Source organism: Vipera ursinii, assembly GCF_947247035.1.
Source record: "Vipera ursinii genome assembly, chromosome: Z".
NCBI classification, from domain to species: Eukaryota; Metazoa; Chordata; class Lepidosauria; order Squamata; family Viperidae; genus Vipera; species Vipera ursinii.
In genome coordinates this window covers 92,852,446-92,878,820 of record NC_139517.1, presented here as the reverse complement: position 1 = coordinate 92,878,820, position 26,375 = coordinate 92,852,446, and the positions used below count along the sequence as shown (strand labels likewise).

The 26,375-nt window shown below is 38.6% G+C and overlaps 1 protein-coding gene across 1 annotated transcript in view; it reads left to right on the top strand.

Moving 5' to 3' along the window:
- Positions 1-26,375, top strand: part of LOC310650197 (histone deacetylase 9-like) — a gene marked incomplete at both ends in the record, with an annotated part of 188,845 nt that overhangs the window by 149,789 nt on the left and 12,681 nt on the right. The window contains 3 exons of the mRNA XM_083379028.1: positions 282-415; positions 6,654-6,738; positions 18,413-18,560. Coding sequence (XP_083235154.1) covers positions 282-415; positions 6,654-6,738; positions 18,413-18,560 — 367 coding nt within the window. The remainder of the gene's footprint in view (positions 1-281; positions 416-6,653; positions 6,739-18,412; positions 18,561-26,375) is intronic.

The window sequence follows — 26,375 nt, the reverse complement described above, 5'->3', positions numbered from 1 at the left end:
AAACCATGAATTTGATTGCTAATAAAATAAGGGCTACCTCTATCAATATATGTCCCCAATTTCATGAAGTTTTCTTCTGTAAAAAAGGCTTCTGTTTTTCTAAATTATTTTCAGGTATTTCTAGATGTCATGAGTTGGTGGTTCTGAGTCCAAATTATTGTTTAAAAATGAGGGTGCTATTATTGGTCCATTCTTCATACATGCAATGCATCCTAATATGCAGTGATTATTTCATATAGATACTTCTAATATATTGATTTCATATTTTATTGACATGGCAGGTTTTGGTCACCTCATCAAACAGTTGTTGACACTGGCAGGTGGTCGCATGGTGCTAGCCTTGGAGGGAGGACATGATCTTACTGCCATCTGTGATGCATCAGAAGCTTGTTTAAATGTTTTACTGGGAAACGAGGTAACCAACATATTCAAAGTTAATAAAATAATGTAAAATTCCTGGATATTTGTCATACTGCGCTGGATTTATAATCTATTATAGAAATAGGGGTAAAGGTCAGTAGAATTACATTGTCTTTGTAAGTACTTATAAAAAATGTTTGTGGGGAAATTTAATATGGTGATAGTGGAAAACCTGTTTCATCAGCTATTCATAGAATGGAAAGTCTAAGTATTTTTTTTCCTGAAAAATGATGCCTTTTTTTAACAGAAGTCATTGCTGCCTACATGGATCCAGCCCAATAGACAAAGTTTAAGCACTGGGTTATCCATCCCTGAGACATTTTTTCAGACATTTGATCTTCCTGTGATTAATTTCCTTTATTTAAATGAAGATATGCCAAATAATTGCAGTTGAGAATTTTATTCATTTGTGAGTAATGAATTAGCAACTTAGCTACTAACACATAGTCAGCTAAAAAGCTGATTTCAGCCTTTAGGATCAATAACAAAGGATAGGACTTGAGTTTCAATTTTCATAATTTGGAAATACAATTCTTTGTAGGCTATTAATCTCACAATTATAAGCTCTTTTTTGGTGGAAACTCCATTTTCCAAATTGCATAAACATTGCACTCATTTTCATTCAAAAAGAAAAACCTGGCAAGGCCAGCACTGACTTCTCATGATGGCATATCCAAGCGAACTCAAATTAGAAAGGTCAGAAAGGCACTCTGCAGTTTGTCAAATGTATTTATTCATGTGCTGAGGATTAGAATTCATAAACATGAATGAAGCAGGCTTTGAAATACTTTTATATTGCTATTGTTGTTCTTGGCTTCTCTGTCCATGCAAGAGTATGCTGTTCCATCTACACAACTTTTCAGTAGATGCATAGAGACACATACACATACAGGCACACGGAGGTATGCAGATAGATAGATAGATAGATAGATAGATAGATAGATAGATAGATAGATAGATAGATAGATAGATAGATGATAGATAGATAGACAGACAGACAAAATAAACCTCTGTAAGCAAAACAGTTACTTCCAACATTCGCAATGAGCAAATCAGACTTGAAGATTTAATAACACAAACTAATTACAAAAAGAGGTGCTTCACAAGATTTTGCTTTAGAATCTTTGGAAGGAAAACAATCCAGAAGAAACAAAACATACACATACAAATATATCTGATTTTTGCACAGAAAATAATCAGTTGAGAAGCTATGTTGTGTTCCACTTAGCTACTGCTATTCATTCTCTGCAATAATGAAAGATGGCTTATAATTTAAACATTTAAAGAAAGTATATAATTATACAAATACAATTTTATTATGTATTATTTATTACTTTTATATGACACTTGATTCCCACTGACTTTGAACAGTTTACAAATTATTTAAATATGACAAACATGACAATAATAACAAGAAATAAAAAAGCATAGATACTTCAGAAAAAATTGTGTAGGGATAAAAAAACCCTTAAAGGATAAAAAATTAAACTTATAGGTAATCAACTTACAACCATTTACTTAATGACCAAAGATACAATGGCACACAAAAATGTGATTTATGACAGTCTTTGCATTTATGACTGTCACAGCATCCCCATGGTCATGTGATCAAAATTTAGGTGCTTGACAACCAACACATTATTACAATGGTTGTAGCATCCTGAGGTCATGTGATCATCATTTAGGACCTTTCCAGCTGACTTCAGGCAAGCAATGGGGAAAGCCAAATTCACTTAACAACTGGATGATTCACTTAACAACCATAGCAAAAAATCATAAAATTGAGCATGATTTATTTAACAACTGTCTTGCTTAGCAATGAAAATTCTGATTCTAACTGTGGTCATTAAGTCAAGGACTACCTGCAACAGAATATGAGGCCTATCACTGCAGACGTTACAAATTAACAGAATGAATTTTTGAACTTTACTACACTTAGTTATAAGTTAAATCGTGGGGAAACAATGCAACTAGCTTCTCTTGATTGTCAGAGATTTTGCACCTCAGATAACCCTTTTCCAAACTTTGTAAAGCCACTATTTCTGGCAAAAACAGGTTTAAAACTTGCTCTGTTATATGAAAGTGCTCCCTTAGCCCCCCACTCCAGCCAACTCATAGGATCTCAGAACTATTTGCTTGTGAAGTTCATCATTCTATAAAATAGTATTAGCTTCCAGTTCATCTTTGGCTGTTTTGGTAGGCAACTAATGGTGTAGGTAGACCAATGCCAGTTGTGTATTGTTGTTATTCATCCATTTAACATAATTTGTGATCTTGCATTGTTACTTGATTACATATGTTACCCGTAAGTAGTATAGTCCTTGTACACTCATTTGGATTAGCTCTTCTAAAATTTCAGGAAAGCAAGCAAAAACAATCTACTCCTGCATTTCTTTTGCTTGATAAGTAGAAAAGAACCAATTCTGTTGCCCTGAATATTATGCCTCAGCTATAATGCATTTAAGTTGGAAGGGAGTCCCATTAATTTCAGTGTATTTGATTTCCAAGTATGTGTGCTTTGGACTACAGCCCAAATTTGGAAATTATACAGAAATCTAACTTGGATCTAAATCACACTTACTTGCATTCCAATGAAACCAGTAGGACCAACTTCTAAATGTAAACTTTTAAGATTACAGTATTTTATACTGAGAATCAGTTTGCTTCTTCCCAAGAGTATTTATGACAGTTTATCATCACTTTTCAAAGCTAGAAAGGATATGGACTGAGTCTATATGAATGTCCAAAATCCCAGGTTTCCAGGGAAGTGAGAGAGGGACAACAATCCATGGGTGCTGACTCCATTCCTGACCATTTTATGTTAAGTGAAAAAGTCCAAAGTGGAATTGTTCATTGGTTTGATAAATTATGCTTAGAATATTGTCATGATGTGGAATCCTGTGCAGATGAAATTCACAATTGAAAGGATGCCATGCCAAATGTATAAAGGGTCTCACTACATATATTAACATCTGATATGGAAATGCCAGGAGTGAAGATGGTTTGAGCAGGGATTCTGGAGTACAGTAAAAGCAGACCTGGGCCTCCTTTGCTATTTCAATTACACAACTGCTGAGTAGAGCTTGGGTGAAACCAAATTTGGCAGGAACTAGTGGTTGTTGTTTCTCTTTAAAATCTCTTTCTAAACTCCCCTAGGGAGCCACTCAGAGGGACATTCTTTTGAGAAGTGTGAAAAGATTAAGAAGTTAGCTCCCTTTTGAAACCTGAAGTAAAAATCCTGAATCCTTAATTGAGGTATTTGGGGTAAGGGAGATTAAGCTACTTCAAGATATTCATGACGCACTCAATTGGTGATTTTAAAGCAAATCCATTCATTATATAGGCAACTATCAAAACAGAGACCTGTTGTTTCAACTAATTAGAAGAAAAGCTTGAACTGAAAAGGACAAATTGTTTAGATGACTAATTGTTTGAGATAATAGCATGAGATCAGTATTTTAAAGACAAGCATTTTTTTCCTGATAATCTCTTACTTATCGTACAAGAAATTATAATTGAAAAAAAGCTCTTTGTGTTTAAGAAATATGAAGCACTTGGCTTGAAAGAAACTTTTGCTAAACAAAAATTGCACTTAGGTTGACTTTTAAGTTCTCTTCCTAAAGCTGATGCTTAGGGCCAATCCTGCCATTAGATAAAACGAGACAAGCCACCTCTGACAGCTGATTTGGGATGTCATGCAATTGAAAAAGCAGAACATGTGACAGTTATTAAATTTATTTTTGTATTTTTTTCCTGCTAAAGAAAAGTAGAACATGAAATTTTCTCCCTCAGGTGCCAGAATAACTTGATTGCTTTTAGTCTTTTGAACCCTGACAGGAAGGAAACACCTGCTGCCCAGAGGCTGCAGAATGCTGACCATGGTGAGACTCTCACTTTGCATCTTCAAGTTACTGAATAAAAGCAGTGAAAGGACACTGGAAAAAAAATCTTTTAACAGGAATAGATATAATCCATATAATTGAAGCTTATATCTATGTAGAATTTAGAATGAACCAAATATCAATAAACATGGTACATGTAAGTGCAAGATCTCAGGGCAGGATTAAGAATTTTTTGAGACACTAGAGCAGAAAAGTGCTGAGTCATGGACAAATTGACCCATTCTTTCCAAAGTATTTTTGTCTCTCTCAAATTTTCCATTTTTCTATAAAACTGTGCAACTGCGTGATTGTGAGCTCACATTTCTTTATAAAAGCCCAGTTTACCTTCGCCCCCCTTTACCCAGTGTGCTTAGAGATTCCACTTCTTTGAAAATGCCTTTTCTCATACACTACATGCACAAATTTAAAAGCAAATGCAAGAAAACATAGGAGAGACCAAGCGGGTTAGCCTCAACTGTTTAAAAAAATATCCTTTGGTATATCTTTTCAAGCATATCCATCAACTGGTTCTGTTGCTCCTGCACTGACCTTAGTCAGTTGTTTATGTAAAATTCTTTTATAAAGATGTATTTCCACTCTTTCAGTTTTTGTGCTCTTTGGCTCCAGCGCTAAAAGAATGCCAAGAAGCGTAGGAGTGAAGGTGATGTTGCAATGCCTGTCAACTATAGAGTGATCCCTTTTGTTCGCTGCTAGGTCTCATGATATTTTCCAGGGACACCCTCTTGTCTATTTAGTTTAATGATTTTAAAGAATGGATCATTGCCACCAGAAATTATTCTCTGCAATACAGATTCTCTCTCTCTCTCTCTCTCTCTCTCTCTCTCTCTCTCTCTCTCTCTCTCTCTCTCTCTCTCTCTCTCTCTCTCTCTCTCTCTCTTCTCTCTCTCAGAAGATATAATTTGTTGCAATCCTTGGTGCTTTTTTAAGTGGTTCTTTACAAGAGTGCATCTGGCATCACAAGGGTGAGAGTGTAATGATTCTACCTCTAGATTCTGATGAGGTTTCACTGACATGGAGCAGAAGCTGACAGAGGAATTGAGGCCAAAGTTCTGAAATGAATTGTTAGCTGTTTGCCAAAGCTGTTAAGGTGACACAAAGGGAGAATGATTGAATATATGACAATAATTATATTATTATTTACTATATTTTCTTAGGTTCCATTTGAATTTTAGTTAAATTACAAATTGTATCTATTTTACTCATCCATTAATATTTTCGTAACTGCCAGTATGCACATATGACCTACAATAACATTAGGTTCCCAGGCTGGATTTGCATTCCCTAATGCTTTGGGAAGTAAGTTCATTAGCCTTTTGGTGAAGTGCTTTCAACAACATGTCTTCCTTTTCAATAAATATATTCATTTGTTTAAAGAATTACTTATTACAATTACAGCTCTATAAATAACACCATTCCAATAAACCTACCATTTTTATTGAGAATGAATTATATCAGTTGGGAATTTGAAAAATAAATCTATGTTAAAGCTAATATAAGGAAAATAATTATTTTAGTTTACACCCAATTAATCTCTAGAATTATGGTTACATGACTTTTTTCTTCCCAATCTAAGTAGTTGCAAACACTGCAAATACCAAGCTCTCTTTAATTTTATAAGTATTCTTTACTTACTTACTTACTTATTTACATTAAAATTGTACCACATCACAGAGTTGTGTACTCACATGACAAGTCTGTGTAAACAGTGACAAATTTTCCATTGTCTATTATATCTACACTTGCCAAATAGTTATACAGGAACATCAAAACAAATTTCAACATTACGAGCCATAACTGCACTGTACATACAATGTTATATTGATATTATACTTTGTATTACTCATAGGTATTACATAGTGCACATCAAATTAACATGTTAATTTTTCATTTTTTATTTCAGTCATATGAATTATGGGATGGATGTTGATATTCTATGATCTTTTCAATTCTAAAGCAGTTTCAGTAATGTTTTGTTTTGGTGTCCAGCTGCACATATAGACACATTGGAATTTGATTTGTGAGTAGCTTACCAAAATTACCGAAATAACTAACATTTTTAAATGACTATTACATAGACATGCACCTGCTCAAGAGTCTCTGAAAATTAGTCTTGCAGTCATTGGAAAGCCCCCTTGGAATTCAATTACATGGTTGAAAAACAGAAAGCAAAAACTTTGTCTTTCTCTCCATGGAACAGCAAGGAAAAGTCACAACAAATTATCTTCTCTGATAGATATTTTCAGAATTCAATATTTTTGATGTGTTTTTGCTTCCACTGAATTTTCAGTATATTCATACCCTTTACTATTGATTTCTTTTATTTTTTTCCAGTTGGAACCCATCTCTGAAGACATCCTTCATCAAACACCTAATGTGAATGCAATAGTTTCTTTGCAAAAATCTACTGCAATTCATAGTAAGTTTCAGGGATTTACTCATCCCTAAACATTTAATATTGCCTTTATTACCTGAATAGTTTTTTAGGATATGTAAACAATCCATTTTTTCTTACTAGTCATAGCATAACAGCACCATATAGTCATCTGGTGGATTCTTCTTTCTCCCTCAATTAATAGAAGTTTTCAGATTTTTTGTTGTTGTTGTTGTCTATTGGCAGCTCACTCATAAACTTTCAATACCTGGGCAACTGTTCCTATTGAAAGATATGAAGAATTGATTGCAGTTGAAAATATATTGAAGAACTTAACATACCTAAATGCATGATAGGGCTCATTTTAGAGCCCATAATCTTTAGAGCTTTGAATTTTGAAGCCAAATTGAGGCAAATAACAAAGCACCTAACAGCGATTGCTCCTTAGCATTGATTGCAATGCCAGAATATATTTTATATCCCCTTTCAATTTATTTTTTTATTTTTCTAGATATATGGATGATCACCATTTTTTGTTCTCTAAAAATACATACTGCTCTTACAGTATGTGGGTTTCCAAAATATTCCAAGTATTGCCATAATATGTATACAATTCTAATTATGGTTGTTTTTGTGAAATGAATGTTGTGCAGGTGAATAAGGCTAATGTTTTCAGCCATTTTGACAACTCTTCTATTTTAGCTCCTGTGACTCTACTATTAGCTATGGTGTTAAATGATGATTTTCTCTATACACTCTGTATTTCATTGTTAAATCCCAACGTTTTTCAGTTCTTTTTCAGCTACACTATTATGGTTTGCTATTAGTACATTTGTAAGTTAAACTTGTAGTCATCAATTATTGTGATGTATGGAGTGTTATGTCCTAGAATGTTGGTCTATATAAATTCAGCAATATATTAAAAAAATCACATGATCATTCTGGAACTTTTTTCCAGTGTTGAAAGTCACATCAATATTTTATGACATCAGATCCACACTTTTTACATAAATCCCATGGTACCATTTTGGTCAGTGTTTATGTCTTTTCTTATAATTTGTTTGAATAATTTTGATAGAATTTGGGAAGAGTTTCATCTTTCTCTTTACAAACATTTCAGTGCTTTGAATTTTCATTTTTATTCAGTTGTTCGTAGTGCCTGTTCTTATGCTGCAAATATTTGACCTTCTTGATTGATCCAATATGAAGCCACTGTCAAGTTTTGCCACTGTCCATATTTCCCTCAGTTATTTTCAGATATTGACCTGATTTGTAGATGCTTATCTTTCCAATTACTCATTTGCTAGTGTAATTGGGGGAAAAGGTCATTATTATTTATATATGTATTATTCATGATTTATAGTAATTATGTATAATATAATAAATATGTATTATAATTTAATGCAGATAATTTCTTAGAAAATAAAGACAGGTGGATCAGGGCTCCTGATGTGAAATGTTTTTTCAGAAGAGTGATGATAACTTTTATACAGGGGTTTACAGACCCATGTTTGAATAATGTCAAGAATACACCATCTTTTTGTATCAAGGGCCAACAGTGCATCTTTGTGGAATTTGCTGGGCAGAAAATAGACCTTGTCAAAGCTGAAAGTGCATAATAATAATAATAATAATAATTTTATTTATATACCGCCCTTCTCCCGAAGGACTCAGGGCGGTGAACAGGGCAGATATATAAAAAATACAAAAATACAAAAGTTAAAAGAAAATTAAACATATGCCCAGCTAAAAACAATAAATACAGATATTAAAAATGAGATAAAAACCCAACCCATCCCCCTTCAGGCCAGGCCGGCTTGTTCAAATTCCTAAATTATAATTCCTAAATTATTGTTGTTGTTAGCTGCGAAGTCGTGTCCGACCCATCGCGACCCTATGGACAACATTCCTCCAGGCCTTCCTGTCCTCTACCATCTTCTGGAGTCCATTTAAGCTCACGCCTACTGCTTCAGTGACTCCATCCAGCCACCTCATTCTCTGTCGTCCCCTTCTTCTATTGCCCTCGATCTTTCCCAGCATTAGGCTCTTCTCCAGTGAGTCCTTCCTTCTCATTAGGTGGCCAAAGTACTTGAGTTTTAGCTTCAGGATCTGGCCTTCTAAAGAGCAGTCAGGATTGATCTCCTCTAGGACTGACCGGTTTGATCACCTTGCAGTCCAAGGGACTCGCAGGAGTCTTCTCCAGCACCACAGTTCAAAGGCCTCAATTCTTTGGCGCTCAGCCTTTCTTATGGTCCAACTTTCACTGCCATACATTGCAACTGGGAAGACCATAGCCTTGACTATACACACTTTTGTTGACAGGGTGATGTCTCTGCTTTTTAGTGTGCTGTCTAGATTTGCCATGGCTTTCCTCCCCAGGAGCAAGCGTCTTTTAATTTCTTGGCTACAGTCCCCATCTGCAGTGATCTTGGAGCCCAGGAAAATAAAATCTGTCACTACCTCCATTTCTTCCCCATCTATTTGCCAGGAATTGAGAGGGCCAGATGCCATGATCTTGGTTTTCTTAATGTTAAGTTTCAACCCAACTTTTGCACTCTCCTTCTTCACCTGCAACAAGAGGCTCTTTAGTTCTTCTTCACTTTCGGCCATTAGAGTGGTATCATCTGCGTATCTTAGGTTGTTGATATTTCTTCCGGCAATCTTAATTCCAACTTTTGATTCATCTAGCCCTGCCTTTCTCATGATGTGCTCTGCATATAAGTTAAATAGGCAGGGCGACAGTATACAGCCTTGCCGGACTCCTTTCCCAATTTTGAACCAATCAGTGGTTCCGTGTCCAGTTCTCACTGTTGCTTCTTGACCCGCATATAGGTTTCTCAAGAGACAAATAAGATGGTCTGATACTCCCATCTCTTTAAGAACTTGCCACAGTTTGTTATGATCCACACAATCAAAGGCTTTAGCATAGTCAATGAAGCAGAAGTAGATGTTTTTCTGGAACTCCCTAGCTTTCTACATGATCCAGCGTATGTTCGCAATTTGATCTCTAGTTCCTCTGCCTCTTCGAAATCCTGCCTGTACTTCTGGTAGTTCTCGATCCACATACTGCTGCAGTCTAGCTTGTAGGATTTTAAGCATGACTTTACTAGCATGAGAAATGAGTGCAATGGTGCGATAGTTTGAACATTCTTTGGCACTGCCTTTTTTTGGAATTGGAATGTAAACTGATCTTTTCCAATCCTGTGGCCACTGTTGAGTTTTCCAAATTTGCTGGCAAATTGAGTGTAGCACTTTTACTGCATCGTCTTTTAAGATTTTGAATAGCTCAGCTGGAATACTGTCACTTCCACTAGCTTTGTTGTTGCTCAGCTTTTCTAAGGCCCACTTCACTTCACATTCTAGGATGTCTGGCTCGAGGTCAGTGACCACCTCATTGTGATTATCAGGGACGTTAAGCTCATTCTTGTATAGTTCTTCTGTGTAATTTTGCCATCTCTTCTTAATCTCTTCTGCCTCTGTTAGGTCCCTGACATTTTGGTCCTTTATCATGCCCATTTTTGCATTAAACGTTCCCTTCATTTCTCCAATTTTCTTGAAAAGATCTCTGGTCCTCCCTATTCTATTGTTTTCTTTTATTTCTTTGCACTGTTCATTTAAGAAGGCATTCTTATCTCTTCTAGCTATTCTCTGGAATTCTGCATTCAATTGGGCGTATCTTTCTTTTTCTCCCTTGCCTTTCGCTTCCCTCCTTTCCTCAGCTATTTGCAAAGCTTCCTCAGACAGCCATTTTGCTTTCTTGCATTTCTTTTTCTTTGGGATGGTTTTGGTTGCTACCTGTTGTACAATGTCGCGAACCTCTGTCCATAGTTCTTCAGGCACTTTGTCTATCAGATCTAATTCCTTAAATCTATTTGTCACCTCTACTGTATATTCAACAGGGATATGATTTAATTCATACCTGAGTGGCCTAGTGCTTTTCCCTACTTTCTTCAGTTTAAGCCTAAACTTTGTAAGGAGAAGCTCATGGTATGAGCCACAGTCAGCTCCTGGTCTTGTTTTTACTGACTGTATAGAGCTTCTCCATCTTTGGTTGCAGAGCATATAGTCAATCTGATTTCTGTGTTGACCATCTGGTGATGTCCATGTGTAGAGCCGTCTCTTGGGTTGTTGGAAAAGAGTGTTTGCTATGACCATCGTATTCTCTTGACAGAATTCTATCAGCCTGTGCCCTGCTTCATTTTGCACTCCAAGGCCAAACTTGCCTGTTATTCCAGTTATCTTTTGGCTTCCTACTTTAGCATTCCAATCCCCCATGATGATAAGAACATCATTTTTTGGTGTTAGTTCTATAAGGTGCTGTAGTGCTTCATAGAACTGGTCAATTTCATCCTCTTCAGCACTGGTGGTTGGGACATAGACTTGGACTACTGTGATATTGAATGGTTTGCCTTGGATTCGAACTGAGATCATTCTGTCATTTTGAGGATTGTATCCCAGTATTGTTTTTCCTACTCTTTTATTGACTATGAAGGCTACTCCATTTCTTCTGAAGGATTCTTGCCCACAGTAGTATACCTGATGGTCATCTGAATTAAATTCACCCATTCCTGTCCATTTTAGTTCGCTGATACCTAAGATGTCGATGTTTAGTCTTTTCATCTCTTGTTTGACCACGTCCAGCTTTCCTTGATTCATGGATCTTACATTCCAGGTTCCTGTGGAGAAAAAATCTTTACAGCATCGGACTTTCCTTTCACCACCAGACACATCCACAGCTGAGCGTCCTTTCGGCTTTGGCCCAGTCGCTTCATTCTTTCTGGCGCTACTAGTACTAGCCCTCTGCTCTTCCCCAGTAGCATATTGGACGCCTTCCGACCTGAGGGGCTCATCTTCCAGCGTCATATCGTTTTGATTCCTAAATTATATTAATATCTTTATTTAATAGCTTCTCCTCTTACGGATGGTATGTGTCTTCAATCTCAAGTCCTCTACCAGAGATCTAGGGGTTTGAGGCTTCTGCACAATATGTTAACTGTTCCTAGCCCTGTACTCCTCTGCACAGAAAGTTCTGGTGTTATTCCTGTGCTCTCTTGGAGCCACTCTCCCAGTTTAGGAGTCACAATCCGAAGGGCTCTTACATTGACTGGGACTATTTTATTTTCCATATCCTCTCCAAGTTCTCCTTTAAGCCCTGGTATTTCTTTAGATTCTCATATTCTTTCATCCTTGGCACCACATCTATCACCATTGCTGTCTTTTAGTCTTTATTTATTACTATAATGTCTGGTAGATTGGCTAGCACCCATGTGTCTGTCAGGATCTGGAAGTCTCATCAAATCTTAGTTTCTCCATTCTTCTATGGGATTCCCATCTGGATTTAGGAAGGTCTAGCTGTGTATTGTGTACAAGAACATTTGTTGTGCCATTCAGTGTATGCTGTTTCTGCTTGTTATCTAATGCCCTGCCATTATGTGTTGATGCTTTCTGTACAGTAGGGGTGTCAAACTGCTGGCCCATGGGCCAGTTACAACATATGGATGCTGTGCCCACCCCAGCTCCAGCAATGCAAAAAAAAAGTCGTGATACGTCGCAAGACATCACGTGATGTGACAAGTTTGACACCAGTGCTGTAGAGTCTGCACCTTGGATCCTTCAAGTGAGCTAGACCCACTTCTTGTAACTGCTGCTTGGTCCCTGTTTTTGTGCTGCTATAATCAGTGCCTCAGTGCTGTCTTTTAGTGCAGGTCTTTCTAACCACTGGTAGGATTTCCCAAAGTCTGCCACATCAGCTCTGTATTGATGGTTTTATCCCATGCAGAGTCTTGTAAGCTTCAGAAAGGTGTTTTTCTTTGAAGAAAGTTTATGCAAGCACCTCTTCAAAGCTGTTTGTTGGCCTCTTCCATTTGTAAAACAAAGTAAAGTTCTTTCATTTCTTCACATTAAGGTGTTTCAAACCTTTGCCTGGTAGTACCAATAGCCAGAAGGGATTTTTGCAACTGCATGGAAAAGATTCTTCTAGAACTAAAGTTCCCATACAAGGTTTCTGAGTAACCCAAACGCAATCCTACCACTTCAACAAGAAAACTGCATTGCCTCCAAACAAGCAAAACACAGCCATTTGGCAAAGACAAAGAAAAAGGAATAACAAAAAAAATCTTATTTCCACAACTAACAGGGAAATATTTGGGATAGTTTACATTTTTGTTAACAAAAAAGAACTGAACACAATTTTGTGAGTGTTAGAATATATTTTCATTCTATCTGCTGAGAAAAAAAAATGATTAAAAAAATGATCAAAGCAAACATGAGAACATTGAGTGTTGTGCTGATTTAATTGTAAGGAATAGGAAAAGTGAAAGTGTCTCTACTTTGTCCAGTTGTTAATGGCACATTTGTGAGTTTTGAATCAGATGAAGTTTGAAGGATGCGGTTATAGAAAGCCAGAATTCTAGCTATGAGCTACTATTACTTGAATTTTTAATACCTTGACAGAAGCTCAAAAGTGAACCATCATTTCATTTATGGCAAAGCAGAGTATTATTCCTATGGCAATATATTTGAATTGCTTACCCATATGCTTTTTCTTGAAACACCCACCCACTTTGTGAACACTGAGATCCATAAATAAATTGGACTGAATACTTTGTTCCCTGAAAACACTGACTGTTGCTTAATATTCTGTGAGAATATTGTGGAATGTCTCTATAACTTTGTTTTTTTACTGTAGACTCTAAGTATACCTTTGATAACAATTTTAATTTTTTGTATTTTTTACATGATATTTTCCCAGATCTAACAATTATAGTGCCTTAAATATAGGAGGAGGTGGGGAATGTCAAGAATTTTACAAGTTGGAAAAAAGCCAATTTTCTGATGCTTTTAGTGCATTTTCATACATTACTCAAAAGCAAGCCCTATTGAGTTCAGATGGGATTTAATCTAAGTTAAGTGGGTATAGGGTTGCAGCTGGGAATCTTAATTTTGTAATGTATTTTAGACTTTATCTCCATAAAATCCTCCATTATATATAGATCCTAGCAACAACTTAAGGAGTTCTGGTAATTTCTTTCAAAGGAACTGTCTCCTTATCATGTTGCATAAATTGATCAAGCAAATTTTCTTTTACCTTCTCCTTAGCTATTTTACTGCTTCTAATAGGGTACACAAATAAAAGAAAGCCTGTCTCTTGATTTAGAGGTGCTGCAGGAAAAAAGCAAGTTGCTTCCAGTTTAGTTTGAAGTCATTGTATTTACAGCTGGATATTAATATAGTTTAACAAAAATAACTCACCTTTTCCTGGTTGGAAACCTAGTACAGGCTTTTCATATATGTGATTATGTTTGCTTGCAATCTCCTAGCAAAGCATGGGCTGGGGAAATGGTAGAGGACCTCACTTCATGACTAAATATATTACAACTAGATGTCTGCTGAAATTAATTCACTATTTTTGACTTGGAAAAAAGAAACCAAAGGAGTTTTCACACCCAACTTCCCAAGGATCATACCAAGGTTTGATATGATACAACCATACCAGTTAAAGTGATGCAAGACAGTTTTAAAGATAACCTTATTTAGAGACATACGGCATAGTGTAGCAAAAAAAACAACAACAGTGGTTGAAAATTCTTAATTTATCCTAACATTATAAATAAAAATAGTTCACTATCAAAGATGCTTTTCATATGTTTACAGCAAATTTTGGAATTTCAACCAGTTTAATCTGAAATTTTGAATTAATGCACACTTTCATTTCAGCTTTAGGTTTTCCTAACTTATTCCTTTCTGTTAAGTAAAATTTTCAATTTGAGCTGTATTCAATGTGTTAGTCTACAAAGTGACACAAGACTCTTTGTTGCTTCATATGACTGCAAGTTCTAGTCTATAGGGATCTCAAAAGGTTCAAAGTCACTACTCCAATGATTCTGAAAATTGTTTGAGTATTCTATGAAAAAGCTGTCGGCTCCATAAGTCTATTCTAAGTTCCCAAGAATATTCTGGAACTTATCTGTAGCAGATTTTTGGAAAAATTTCCTATCTGGGCATAGTTTCTTTCAGCCGATGATAACGTTCTAGAATAGTAAGCGATGGGGGCCTCTCTACCATCTGGCAATCTTGTTGCTTAGTACTGCCCCAATGCCATATGGCAAAGCATCACAGGCTAGTGTTACTGGTAGATTTTTGTTGAAATGAGCTAGGACAGAGTCCGAGGATAACAATGATTTTACCACCTGGAATGTTTTGTCTTTGGTGCGCGACCAGACCCAGGGTGACCTCTGTGTGTGACGATTGTTTGTGCTTCCGCAGTAGCGTCGTCTACCAGCAGCTGCTGGTAAGCATGGGCGAGGTCTAACTTAGCGAAGATTTGGCCTCCCTAGAGCGAAGTGAGGATGTGGCTCACTACTGGTACAGGGGAAGCATGCTGCTGTAGTGCCTTGTTTATGGTGCACTTATAGTCTGCACAGATGTGGACTTCCCCATTAGGCTTAACTGGGGTAACTATTGGAGTTTCCTACTGGCTACAGTCCACCGGTTGGAGCACTTCCTACTGTACCAGCTTGTCTAGTTCTGCATCAATTTTAGGCTTCAGTGCAAAGGGAACCCTGTGCGGTTTTAATCAGATTGGAGTTACTGCTGGATCGAGGTTGAGTGAAATGGGTGCCCCTTTGTATTGTTCCAACTCTGTGCTGAATACATCAGCATATTGTTGGCATACTGCTGGCTAGATCAGTTATTTGTGTTCGATGGAAGCCCGTCACCCTGATGCCTAGGGCCTCGAACCAGTCCAGTCCTATGAGGCTGGTGCACGGTCCCGCTATGACCACTATGGTGAGGGGACCCTCAAACTCTCTGAATTGTACTCTAATGGTAGCTTCCTCTCTTATGGGAACACGGCAATTCTGGAAGTCTATTAACACTAAGCTCGAAGATTTGAGCGGGACCCGCCATCAGCTACATTTGCAAATGTGGTCAAAAGTCCTGGAGGAGATAATGGACAGGCCGAACCAGTATCTAGCTCCATGGAGCATGGGACCCCTCGCAGTCTTAGTTGGAGTCTTATCTTTTCTTTGATGGAACATTGGGCTCCTGTACGTTGGATGCTATGCCTTCCTGAGCAGTATTCAATTCTGTTCTGTCCTGGGGGCCATTTCCCCTTGTGCTGCTGTGTCGTAGGTTTTGTTTCCCACTGACGATCTCTGCAAACTCTGGCAAGGTGCCCTTGCTTTCCACAGGCACAGCATAGTGCTGTGCGGAATCTGCACTCTGCTCTTTTTGCTGTCCCCCACAGCTTGCACAGCTCTGTGGGGAAGTTGGTTGCTCTGTGAAGCGTGGCCGTCTGGGTGGCTCTCTCCACAAACAATTTCTTCACTCTCACTGGCCTCCCCCAAGCCTTCTGCAGTCTCGTGGTGGATCGCTGTTGGGCTGGTGTGTGTTTTAGGTGGCTAGAGAGTCTTCACTGCCCCTCCGGCAGCCTCTTCCGCCATGACTTCCTTCAATGTGTCTTGGAAAGTCAGTTTCTCCATGGCGAATAGGCGCTGCTGTAATTCTCTATTATGCTGGCCGCAAACGAGCCTGTCTCAGAGATGGTCTTCTATCTCTGCTGCAGATTCCCCAGATCTCTGCTCATGTTGCTCGAATCCATGGCACCAAGCGATTACTGAGAGTTTCAGCTCAAAATGTTCCCTTAATTTTTTCTTGAGATCTGCATAGGCCACAGTCTCTATACTTGCCGGTGCTATCAGGTTTTCAGCAATATCAAACGTGGCTTGTCCACAGACACATAGTAAGGTTGCCGCCTTCAGGCCATAATCTGTGATCTGGTTAGCCCGTAGATAGTTGGTCTATTTGGGAGACGTATGAGCTCCATTGTTCCGGATGAGTAATATCAAACTCATTGAGCCTTCCCAATTTAGCCATTTTGGGGAGGCCGCTGTGGTGCTGGTTAATACCTGTACTGCTGCAGTTGGAGCTGTGCTGAACTTTGGGATCCTGGGGACAGATCCCTCAGGTATATCTGTGCCTCCAGTGTGTCTTACTGGCAGGCAGGGCAGGGAGCGTGGTCCCACCAGGGCTCTTTACCTGGTCTGACACCCAATGATTTCAGCGTGCCTCCATTGTGGCTTACTAGTAGGCAGGGGGTGAGAACTAGGCCTGCCGGGGCTCTTTACCCAGCCTATCACACAGTGATTTCAGTCTCTTGGCTAGCAGAAGCTCTCTCCTCTGCAGCATCCCACCTTTGTCTGAGTAGTGGGCTTCAGTAGGCAAGGAGCAGACCAGCATAGTTACAACATTATTTATTGATTCAAACTAGAACTGGAGAACTGCAGGCAATTGCCTGTAATTTATACTCTGAGCCCACAGGGCCTTAACCAATCACAATACTTGAGAAACCTGCCCAAATATGAATGTTCAAAGTTTCCCTCCAAAATCAGCTGGAGTTAACAGTCAGGGTCATCTAATGGTTAGTTTCATTTTAGCTTCACAAGCAGTTGGAGTTAAAGTTAGTTTCACTTTAGCAGGGATTAACACAACTTTATATACAGTATATTCAATACATAACATTCCCTATAACATATGGCCCCATATCAAAGAGAGAGAGATTGGTGTCATTGAATTAGAAATTAAGAGACCACAGATTCTAATCCTGCTTTAGGCACAATGCCAGCAGCGTAACCTTGGGCTAGTTCCTGTCTCTCAACACTAGGAAGGAGGCAAGGGGAAATCACTTCTGAAATCTAGCCAAGAAAACTTCAGGGACTTATCAAGGTGGTCATTTGGAATTAACACTGAATCAAAGACATTAAAAGAAAAAGGGGAAAGTCCAATGCATATAATCATATGGCAAATAAATTATTGTTCTAGTACATCTCCTGATGTTTGTAGAGGAAAGAACATCCAGAACTAAAAAACCTGATTGTTCTGATGACATAACTGTTAGAAAGATCTGTCCTGGCCTTTCTAGTTTCTGCTCCTGTCACAGGCATTTCTGGATTGCTCTTTATTTTCACCAACCCCATTTTCTACTTAAGGTTGTGAGAAATGTATCTTCCAATTCTAAGAAATGCCAGATCTTGAACATACTGATAGTATAGAACAGGGGTGTCAAACTCAATTTCATTGAGGGCCGGATCAGCATTGCAGTTGCCCTCAGGGGGCCGGGTGGGTATGGCCAGGGTGGGCGTGGCCTACTGGGTGGGTGTGGCTACAGTGCGTATGGCCTACTGGGTGGGCATGGCCAGCTCTACATCGTTCGCATCAAGGGTGCCTATGGGGGCCTGGGCAGGAGTGGGACAGATCTGAGGGTCTCTGGCAGAAGGAGGGTCTCTGGGCCAGGGCCAAGGCACTGGGGGCCGTTCCCTCACTGTTTCCAGGATGGCTTCGCGGGCCACATGAAACCACTTTGCGGGCCGGATCTGGCCCCCGGGCCTTGTGTTTGACATGTCTGGTATAGAAAATACTCATTCTATAGGGAAAAAATTTCAGTGTTTCCTTCTCAGATACTCAGAGATCATTACATTCTGTGCTGATCTTTTTAGTTTATTACTTTCTCAGAAAGCTGTGACACAGACCTTGGAAAGAGAGAGAACTTTCCAACTTGGCACTGAGGGCTCAGAAACATAACTTCACTTGCAGTCATTTGGAATCCTAGTTACTCATACTCATATACTTAGAAGCTCTCTGTGTTGAACTTAAGCAACTACTTGGGCTTATACCACCATGTTAGTGAGATTTCCCATAAATTATGGTATGTTTTCTTTAGGAAAGTACTGGAAGTCTGTGAAGCCTTATATCATGCCAGTTAGCTGTACGTTGGCTGAAACTCAAGAGAGAGAGGAGACAGAGGCAGTCTCAGCTATGGCCTTACTTTCAGTGGATGTTGAGCAGTCTTTTCTACGAGGACATGGCAGGTAAGTCCAAAATCTAAGACACTAAAAGTGTCAAATAAATTAGTGGCATAACTAAGAAAATATATTAAAAGCTGCATTTTCATTGTTTTTTGTTTTTAAAGCCCAGGAACTTTTGTGTGCTTTAACTAATCAGTAGAATGGCTTGCCTCCAGAAGTTGTGGATGCTCCAACACTGGAGGTTTTTAAGAAGAAATTGAACGATTTGTCTGAAATGTTATAGGGTTTCCTGCTTGAGCAGGTGGTTGGACTAGAAGACCTCCAAAATCCCTTCCAATGCTGTTATTCTGTTAAACTTTTTTTAAAAACTGGAAATGCAAAAAAAAAAAATACTAAATGGTTTTGGGATTCTTATTTTGGGTGCCAGGCAGCTGGCTTGCCTTTACAACTGAGTGTAGTGTCCCACAGTGATGTGACCAATTTGTGACATTTTTGTCGATTTCCAGCAAAACCATCCATTCAGAAATATGCGCTTACATTTATAACATAGCATTGGCTTAATACAGATTTGCTTTATAATCATGACGATTAAGTTAATGACTGTCACAAAAAGTGTTACAAAATCAGGTTCAATCATGTGGCTGCCATAATTTATGACTGGAAAAACCTAAGAAAGACACATCCCAATTGCAGTCATAAGTTGAATACTATCTGTAGCTTATTTCTTACATCTGTAGCTTATTACCACTCCTGCAACACTGCTGTTGTTTATTACCATGCCCAAGTTTTGTTGAAAAGATTGGAGATCCTAAGAAAAGGACAATTGCTATGTTATTGTTCCTATGGTTAAACAAAGCATGTCCCCTTAAAGCTTTTAAAAACAGCAGCTAAGAGAATCATTATACATTGTTTTTTGAAAAAAGAAATCTTTGCTGCACCTGGAATGTAACTCTAATGTCCACTAATGCTGCAATAAGTAGATCAAAAGTTCACCAAGTAATATCTTTAGTATCAGAAGCACTGAGCAAGACAAAGCTCCATGAAAAAAGATGAACTAGTCATTCCAAGGGCTGACTTCATTAATGTCCTGAATTATTTTCCCAGATCCCAATCCAATTGAATTTCTTGTTAAGGCATTATTATCTTTGGTATACTCTATATGGTATAGCCATACAGTCCTGCAAAGTTTCAATCCCTCCCTTGTCCACCCTTTGTACATTTTCCCATAGTTTCCTTCTATGTGATATATCTAGACCTCATAAACATTAAATATTCATCAAGAAAACCATGATCAGGCAGCAATTTTGTTAAATTAGTGAAGATTAGTAAGATAGTTGTAAGAGGGAAAAGGAATATTTCTACTCAAGGCACGCTTAGATCTTGCATAGACTGCTAACATGGAAACTAGGAAACTCAGCTTCAAAAGTGAATTTGAAATAAAATATTGGGTTTCACCTGGGATTCTCCCAATGCTTTCTGGGAAATAAAAGCAGGCAGAGTATTTGAATCTCCATTCAGAACCTTATCAATTCAGCTTATCAATTTCAAGTCAGTGAATTTTCAGGAGCTTACAGTAAGTGGGACCAATGTGACTGAGGCATATGATGAAATAATCCAGCTGAATCTGTTCATGTATTGATATTTTTAATAGCTGCATGAAAGGACATCTGGGAACCCTAATATGTGCTTTCTTGAACTTCATAATGAAATAAAGATGAAATATAAATACATAATTGTGTATAGTTATGTGCTTTTCAGCCCAAAAGGGTCCCAGAGGAACTTGCAAAAATCAATACATGCCTCCAGAAGCGGTGAATGCTCCAAAATTGGAAGTTTTTAAGAAGAGACTGGACAGCCATTTGTCTGAAATGGTATAGGGTTGATCTCCAAGGTACCTTCCAAATTATTATTATTATTATTATTATTATTATTATTATTATTATTATTATTATTATTATTATTATTATTATTATTATTATTATTATTATTATTATTATACAATTTCTATCCTCAGGGTTGCACTGAAAATTCGATAAAGATGAAAAAGAATTCAGAAGAAATAGAATTCTTCTAAATTCTGTATAGTAATTCTGAAGATAACTAATTTACACAGTGTGGCCAATTCATCTAATTTCACTATTCCCACATTAAGAATATGCCAAGGTTGAGGGGCCCAGGGCTGCATTACAATGGCATATTTCAGAATGGGATGGATTCAAGTTAAAGCATTAAGTATACTTGGAACAATAATTGCATTTAACATCATTTTATTTTCATTTAGAGATAATAATAATAATAAGGTTGGAAGGCACATTGGAGGTCATCTAGTCCAACCCCCTGCTCAGGCAGGAAACCCTATAACATTTCATACAAATGGCTGTCTAGTCTGGAGGCAGGTTGTTCCACTGGTTAATTGTTTTTAACTGTGAGGAAGTTTCTCCTTAGTTCTAGGTTGCTTCTCTCCTTGACTAGTTTCCATCCGTTGCTTCTCCTGTGCATTGGAGAACAGCTTGACTCCTTCTTCTTTGTGGCAGCCCCTGAGATATTGGAACAGCCCCTGAAAATTTGGAACACTGCTATCATGTCACCCTTCACCCTTTTCTTCATTATATTAGACATACCCAATTCCAGCAACTGTTCCTTATATGTTTTAGCTTCCAGTCCCCTAATCATCTTTATTACTCTTCTCTGTATTCTTTCTAGAGTTTCAACATTTTTTTTTTGCATTGTGGTGACCAAAACTGGATGCAGTATTTCAAGTGTGGCCTTACCAAAGCATTGTAAAGTGGTATTAATACTTCACTTTACAATGATTCTATCCCTCTGTTAATGCAGCCTAGCACTGTGTTGGCTTTTTTGGCAGCTGCAGCACACTGCTGGCTCTTATTGAAGTGATTGTCCACTATATTAAGTCGTGGGCTCTGATGAGCAGGAACGAGAACATGCAGAGGCGTACAGACAAACACATATTTTATTTAAGCAGAAACTGTACTGAGAGATTGGAGTTACCCTGCCTCAATATATAACCAGGCCCTATGGTATTAACCAATCAGATTGAAGCTATACTTGCTGCCCAAAGTTGACCAATAGCAGGACTGGAGACGTCCTGTCTGAGTTGCTGGAGAACCGTTAGTCAAGGGCCAACTAAAATAATAATATTAAACAATAATAAATGTGATGTTTTGTAAAGCTAAGGTAGTTAGGAATCCTTACGCAACCTTCTCAGACGTGCCTAGTAGAGTGGACTACAAGGAAATTAAAGAACGATATGTCTATGCAATATACTACAAGAGATAAAACAACGTCTCAATGAGCATGTCTTACAGCAGTTACAATGCACCCCCAATTTCTGTAGATAGTGGCAAACTGTCATACAATTACACATCACTTTATTTTAAAACATAGTCTTTAAGATATGCTGGGGTTTTATGTGGTCTGGATGAACGCCGAGGGTTTCCAGTCACCTTGTGGTCTACCAACTCACCCATTGGGCCGGGTAGACCATTGTCCCCCTGAGCTCCTGTGTCCAGGGGAGTTGAGTTACTCTGGCTGGCCTCTTCCGGTGGGCCCACCCCAGAGTCTGACAGTTTTGCAGAGTAGGCACAAAGGTCGCTGACATTTGGCTGGTTTGCCTGGTCAGGGGTTCCATGTTGCACTCCTGAGCTGCCATGTTCCTCTTCTGGATTAAGTTCCACTGAGGAAGGAAAACCCTGGTGGTACTGGTGTGAGCTGGCCTGGATGCCAGCTTTAGGACCTTGGAAGGGACTTGTGCCATAGTCCTCACTTAGTGACCACCCTGGGACTCTTTTTCTAAGTTGGCCAATATGTCTTCTGACCTGTCGCCCTCCCTCCAACCCCACTTTGTAAGATAGGGGTCTGGATTCTTTGACCACCTGACCAGGAACCCACAAGTTTCCAGGCCCATAATTTCTGGCCCAAACCCAATCACCTGTTTGCAGCCCCCTCGGGGGTTTTGGTTTAGAGGCTTCGAATGCCACTCTGTCTGGATGCAACCTGTCCAGTTTAGTAATCAATCGCCGTCCCCAATGAAGCTCAGGACTTTTTCCTGTAGCTGTGCAGGGTGTAGTGTGTTGACAGAGCAAGAAATCTGCCAGTCTATGATGCCAGTCACCTGTGATGATACACTTGAGCGCCTCCTTTGTTGTCCACACCATGCATTCGGCTTGTCCATTCGTAGAGGGGTGAAATGGTGCAGACATCTGATGAGGTTAGCTCTGAGAAAAACCTGAAACTCAGCAGCAGTGAATTGAGCCCCATTATCAGAAACCAAAACATCAGGCAACCCATGTGTTGCAAAGAGTTTTCTCAGCACCTGGATGGTCCTAGCAGTAGTCATATTAGGGACTGGAACTACTTCCAGCCATTTTGAGTGGCTATCCACTACTACCATAAAAAGCTGCCCTTGAAAAGGCCCAGCATAGTCTATATGAACCCTGGACCAGGGAGTATGTGTTTCCTCCCACCTATGAACTGGGGCCTGAGGCATTTCAGGCCTAGACCCCTGACAGGTATAGCAACCATGGACTTGATCCTCTACAGCCTTATCCAGGCCAGGCCACCACAGGTAGCTTCTAGCCAATGCTTTCATTCATACAATGCCTGGATGGCCTTCATGTAAGGAATGTAAGACTCTGTCCCTCAAAGTTGTGGGAATAATAACTCTGTTGCCCCATAATATGCAACCTTTCATGTCTCCTGACAAAATAACTGGGCCCAGAACAGAGCCTTGGGGCACCCCACTACACACTTTCCTCTATGTTGATGCAGTTCCATTGAGGACCACATGCTGAGTACAGCCGGTCAGCCAGCTACGAATCCATCTGGTGGTGATGCTATGTAACCCACATTTTTCTAGCTTATCAAGTAGTAGGTTGTGATCTACTTTATCAAATGCCTTACTGAAGTCCAAGTAAATTATATCCACAGCATTCCTCTGGTTCACTAATTTTGTCACTTGGTCAAAGAATGCAATAAGATTTGTCTGGCATGATCTGTTTTTGACAAACCCATGTTGGCTTTTAGTAATGATTTTTTTTGCCTCTAGCTGCTTGCTGATTCGTTGTTTGATTATCTTTTCCAGAATCTTCCCAGGTGTTGAGGTCAGGCTGATAGGTCTGTAGTTTCCTGGATCTATTTTTTCCCCTGTTTTGAAGATGGGAACTACATCAGCTCTTTTCCAGTCCTCTGGTAGTTCCCCAGTGGTCCAGGATCTTTGAAAAATACAGTTCAGTGGTTCTGAGATCACATCTGCCAGTTCCTTGAGAACCTTGGGGTGTAATCCATCTGGTTCTGGTGATTTGAACTCATCTAGGCTGGACAGGTGCTCACGTACCATTTTCTTGCCTATCTTAACTTGTGTTTCTATTCTGTTTTTTATGGCACTGGTTTTGATAGGTTGGTCTGTTTTTTCCCTTTGTGAAAAGACAGATGCAAAAAATGAGTTAAATAGTTCTGCTTTCTCCCTGTTGCTTGTCACCTTCTTGCCACTTTCCCCCACTAATAGACCAAACTTTTTTCTTGTTTTTTACATGTTGAAAGAAGCTTTTTTTGTTATTTTTGACTTTGGTCGCAACCCTTAATTCATTTTGAGCCTTAGCTTTCCTCACTTCATCTTTGCAGGCACGGGCTATTTGCTGATATTCTGACTTAGTTATGTGCCCCTCTTTCCAATTCTTATACTTGTCCTTTTTATCTTTCAATTTATCAGAGAGTTCTTTATGCAGCCATGCTGGTTTCTTTTGAGAGCTGTTATTTTTCTTCTTTGTTGGTATTGTACTAGACTGGGCCTTTATTATCTCACTTTTCAAAATTTCCCAAGCTTCTTCAGTTGTTTTCCCTTTGAGGATTCTTATCCATGGAATCCTTCCATAGCTCTCTCTAAGTTTATTGAAATTAGTTCTTTTAAAGTCCAAGACTCTAGTTTGACTGTATTCTATTGCTTGTGCTTCCAGAATGTTGAATTCCAATATTGCATGATCACTTCCTCCCAAGGTTCCTGTGGCTTCAACACCTTCTATCATTTCATCTCTGTTAGTGAGGATTAGATCCAATATGGCTAATCCCCTAGTTCCCCTCTCTACTTTTTGGGAGACAAAGTTGTCTGCTAGGTTTGTCAGGAATCTGTTAGATCTTCCACTTGGTGCAGAGTTTGTCTCCCAGTTGATGTCAGGGTAATTAAAGTCCCCCATTACTGTGCACATTGTGATGTGCTTCCTACATACCTTAGTTAGCTGACTAGCAAAAAGTTCATCTATTTCCTCTGTTTGGTTGGGTGGCCTATAGTTTACACCTAAGGCAATGTCATTTTCCCCCCTTTTATATTGACCCAAATGCACTCAAGTTTACAGTTTTCATCATTGTTGTGCTCTATTTCTGTAGAGATGTAGTTATTTCTTATATAAAGAGCAACTCCACCTCCTCTTTTATTTGGTCTGTTTCTTTTAAATAATTTAAATCCCTCTAGCTGTGTGTTCCATTTGTGAGTTTCATCCCACCATTTTTCCGTAATGGCAACAATATCATATCTGCCCTCATTTACCTGAATTTCTAGTTCACCCTGCTCACTGTTCATACTCTGTGTATTGGTGTATAGACATTTGAGTCCTTTATGACTGACCCTGTGTTTACTTTCTACATAACCTGTGTGGTGCCTGAGTTCCCCTATTTTCTTACTACCTGTTTGGTTAGTTCACTTTGTGTGGCACTCGCTGTTAAAAGCCTGATTTGTGCTTGACAGCAAGGTTGATATTCTTGTCCACATACACATCTATGTTACATGCACTTATAACTCTATAATTGTTAGATTGCCGGGGACAGGGGTGTTCTGTATCAATGAACTCACTGTCCCCATTGTTTAGTTTAAATATCACTCCAGAAAATCTGTGAATTTATTGCCAAGTTACTCAGTCCCTCTCTTGGATAGATGCAAACCATCTCTTTTGTACATTTTTTCATTGGACCATCTACAGACACTGTGACTAATATAACCAAAGCCTTCCCCTTTACACCACTCCTTTAGCCACATATTGAATTCTGCTATACGCTGGCCTTATACACTGGTAAAACCTCTGAAAAAGTGATCCTACAGCCTATCCTGCTGAGTTCCTGCCCCAAGCTCTGGAAATCATTCTGCACAGAGTACATCTTTTTGGGACAGATCATTAGTGTCAATATGTACAATAGTGTCCACAGTCCTTGCTGGAATTCTTGACTACGCTTCTTGTCCCTACTGGCAATAGCACCTGGAAAACACCTGACCTCTTTTGAAATCTCTGTATCCTTTCCTAAGTTTACATCCCTTATAATAATCCAATTAATGAAATATATTATGATTTTCTTATGTATACATATTTCCTAGCAAATTTTAGATTTTAATCTCCCCTTAGTTTTTATAGACATATGTGACTTGAGACTTTCTTATTTATCATCACAGACTTAAAAAGTCATTTACTGATAGGAACAAAAAAATGGCAAAAGTAGACAAGTATGTTTAGTAATTTAGTAATTAAGTGGTACTGTAACTTAAGATGTTGTCCTTTACAAAAAAAAGAGTAAGGAAGATCCAGGATTATCTTACACTGATCAGAAATATTAATGTTTGTGCATTGCACTGGCTAAAATCAGGAGTTGTCTTTCTATGAATAAAGTAAATCATACATTGTTTTTAAGTGAAATGGGATCAATGAATAACAAAGAGAATTTATTTCCCCTCCTTGTCAACCGTTATTTCACATTGATGAAATGTGGCTGACTTGGACATAAATTTAACAATTCTATAAAATGAAAGAAAAACTGCCAATTCACTTCACCTATCAAGTATTTCCACATGATGTGTGAATAGTTCAATGCACAGTCTCT